This window comes from Leishmania donovani, chromosome 6 (genome assembly GCF_000227135.1).
Source record: "Leishmania donovani BPK282A1 complete genome, chromosome 6".
In the NCBI taxonomy this organism is placed as follows: domain Eukaryota; phylum Euglenozoa; class Kinetoplastea; order Trypanosomatida; family Trypanosomatidae; genus Leishmania; species Leishmania donovani.
The window spans coordinates 388937-391611 of NC_018233.1; the positions used below are offsets into that span (position 1 = coordinate 388937).

General features: G+C 61.6%; 1 protein-coding gene across 1 annotated transcript; it reads left to right on the forward strand.

Annotated features, from left to right (window-relative positions):
* Positions 1–71: 71 nt before the first annotated feature.
* Positions 72–1322, forward strand: LDBPK_060910 (acyl-coenzyme a dehydrogenase, putative; the record flags this gene model as incomplete). Its single annotated transcript, XM_003858349.1, has 1 exon — positions 72–1322. One exon carries the CDS (start codon positions 72–74, stop codon positions 1320–1322), a length of 1251 nt encoding a protein of 416 aa, XP_003858397.1.
* Positions 1323–2675: the final 1353 nt, after the last annotated feature.

Below are 2675 nucleotides of genomic sequence, written 5' to 3' on the forward strand. Positions count from 1 at the left end.
TCCCTCCCCCTCCCTCCCCCTCCCTCCCCCCACCCGCCACTTGCCGCACACGCACCTCTGCCATCCGCGACATGCGCACCACTTTGAAAGGGATGATGACGCGGTGCACGGCGCCGCTGCGCAATGCCAAGTCGGCGGACTTGGGCACGTTCTTCGGCGCCTCGATGCCCGCGGCGCAGTCCGCGGCTGGGTTTTCGTTCGGTCTCACGGAACAGCAGCTGCAGTACCAGGAGACGGCGCGAAACTTCGCCAAGGAAAAGATGATCCCCGTCGCGGCGGAGTACGACAGGTCGATGAAGTACCCCCATGATGTGTACAAGCAGGCGTGGGAGCTTGGCTTGACTAACATGCACATCCCGACGAAGTACGGCGGCCTCGGCGCGAGTGTCATGGATGGCTTGGTTGTGCAGGAGGAGCTTGCCTACGCGTGCTCGGGCATGGCGACTGCGTTCGAGGGCAACAGCCTTGCCGAAGCGCCACTCCTCATCGCCGGCACGGACGCGCAGAACGCTAAGTACCTCAGCCGCATGGTCGAAGAGCCGCTGCTGGCTGCGTACTGCGTGACGGAGCCGACGGGTGGGTCGGACGTGGCTGGCATGAAGACGGTTGCGAAGAAGGAGGGCGACAAGTGGGTCATCAACGGCTCCAAGATGTGGATCACGAACGGCGGCGTGGCGAACTGGTACTTTGTGTTGGCGCGCAGCGAGGGCGGCTTCACCGGCTTCATCGTGGACGCCGACACGCCTGGCGTGACGCTCGGGCAGAAGGAGGTGATGCTTGGCCAGCGGTGCAGCGACACGCGCGGCATCATGTTCGAGAACGTGGTGGTGCCGGAGGAGAACGTCGTGGGCGAGGCAGGCAAGGGCTTCCAGGTGGCCATGAAGGTGTTTGACTTTACTCGTTCCGCGGTCGCTATCAGCGCTGTCGGACTGGCCCGCCGCGCCACGGACGAGGCGACGAAGTACGCTCGCGAGCGCGTGACAATGGGCAAGCCGATCGCGCAGCATCAGGCCGTAGCGTTCATGTTGGCAGAGATGGCGGCTGGCGTGGAGGCGTGCCGGCTCATGACATACCGCGCTGGCTGGGAAACGGATCAGGGACGCCGCAACACGTACTACGCTTCGTGCGCCAAGATGATGGCGTCCAACCTTGCCGAGAAGTGCTCGACGAACGCGGTGCAGATCTTCGGGGGCAACGGCTATAACACGGGCTACCCGGTGGAGAAGCTCTACCGTGACTGCAAGATCTTCTCGATCTACGAGGGCACGACGCAGATCCAGCACGCGATCATCGGCCGTTACGTGACGGGCATGCGCTGCTGAGTGCAGCGCAAGGCACGGCAGGGTATCTGCCTTTCGAACAGTGCGCCGTAGCGCAGACGGGCACCGTGATCAAGGACACAGGCGCGTGCTTTCTTATATGTGTGCGTGTGTCTGTGCATGTGCGCCGAGCTCCGCGCGTGCTGCCTACACTGACTGGACGTTGGCTGTGTCGCCGTAGCGCGTGCGCACCCACCGAAAGAGAGGTGCGTGTGTGTGTGCGCGCCTGAACGCCTGATATTGTTGTTTTGCTTCGCTCCTTTGTTTTACTGGGCTTTTGCCGCCCCCTTCACGATCTCCAGAAGAGTCGATGTTCCTTCCCCTTCCTTTACAGCCCCCCCACCCCTCCACACACACACACACACACAGACACACAGACATGCACATGCACATGCACGCGCGCCCGTTGGCCTCTTGGAGTTGCTCGGGTGCACGTGTGCGATGGTTTTGGACGGACGTGTGCTCAGGTGTGGGAGGCCTCGTTTTTCTCTCTATGGTCGCACGGCGTGCTCTCGCTGGCGCCAAAAAAGCGTCTCTGGTCTCGCTTCATGGTGGACTCGGCGGGCTTCGAAGTGAGTGCGAGTCGGTAGCGCGCGTCGAGGAGGGCACGCTCGCGCTACCCCGTTAGGCTTTCTAGACTCGTGGAAGCGCCCACGCAGGTGGCGCGCCACCACCTCTCCGTTCACATGCTAGCCGCCTTGACACTCTCTCCGACTTCGTTGACAGTCGGCGCAGGCCATTAGCATCCACCATCAGCATTACTTGACATAGCCGGTGTGTGAGCCTCTTGAAGGGGGCTGCTGCGGACATCATTCATGCGTCCGCATGCATGCGCGTGTGCGCCACCCCTCACCTCATCCATGTAAGAATACACACACACGTAGGAATATATATATATATGTATATATGCATGTGTGTGTGTGTGTGTGTGCAGTCTGTGCTAGCGCGTGCCCCCCTCCCCCTTCCCCCTTTTCGTGTTCTTGCACTTCTTTCCTTCCGCACAATTCGCTCGCCGTCCCCCACGCGGCTCGCGCCTCTTCGCTTCTCCGCTTCGCCTTCGTTGTTTGTTTCTTGTGGATGTGCGCGTTCTGGTGCTCGCCTACCCGCTTGCTTGCTTGCTTGATGCCGACGAAGTATCGCCCACCCGCTTGCCCCCTCCTTCTGCTGAACCAGCGCGTGAGTGCGCACCGGGCCCCGGCGGCCGACATGTTTTGGTGTCGTTCTCTTGCGCGTTCTTTGAATGTTTTGCGGTTGCACGCGTTTCCGTGGACGCACCACGGCGACGAGATCAGGTGGACTGACTGATGGCGTCCTCGTTTCTTCGCCTCAGTGGAGGCGTGACGTCTGTCCCGCCTC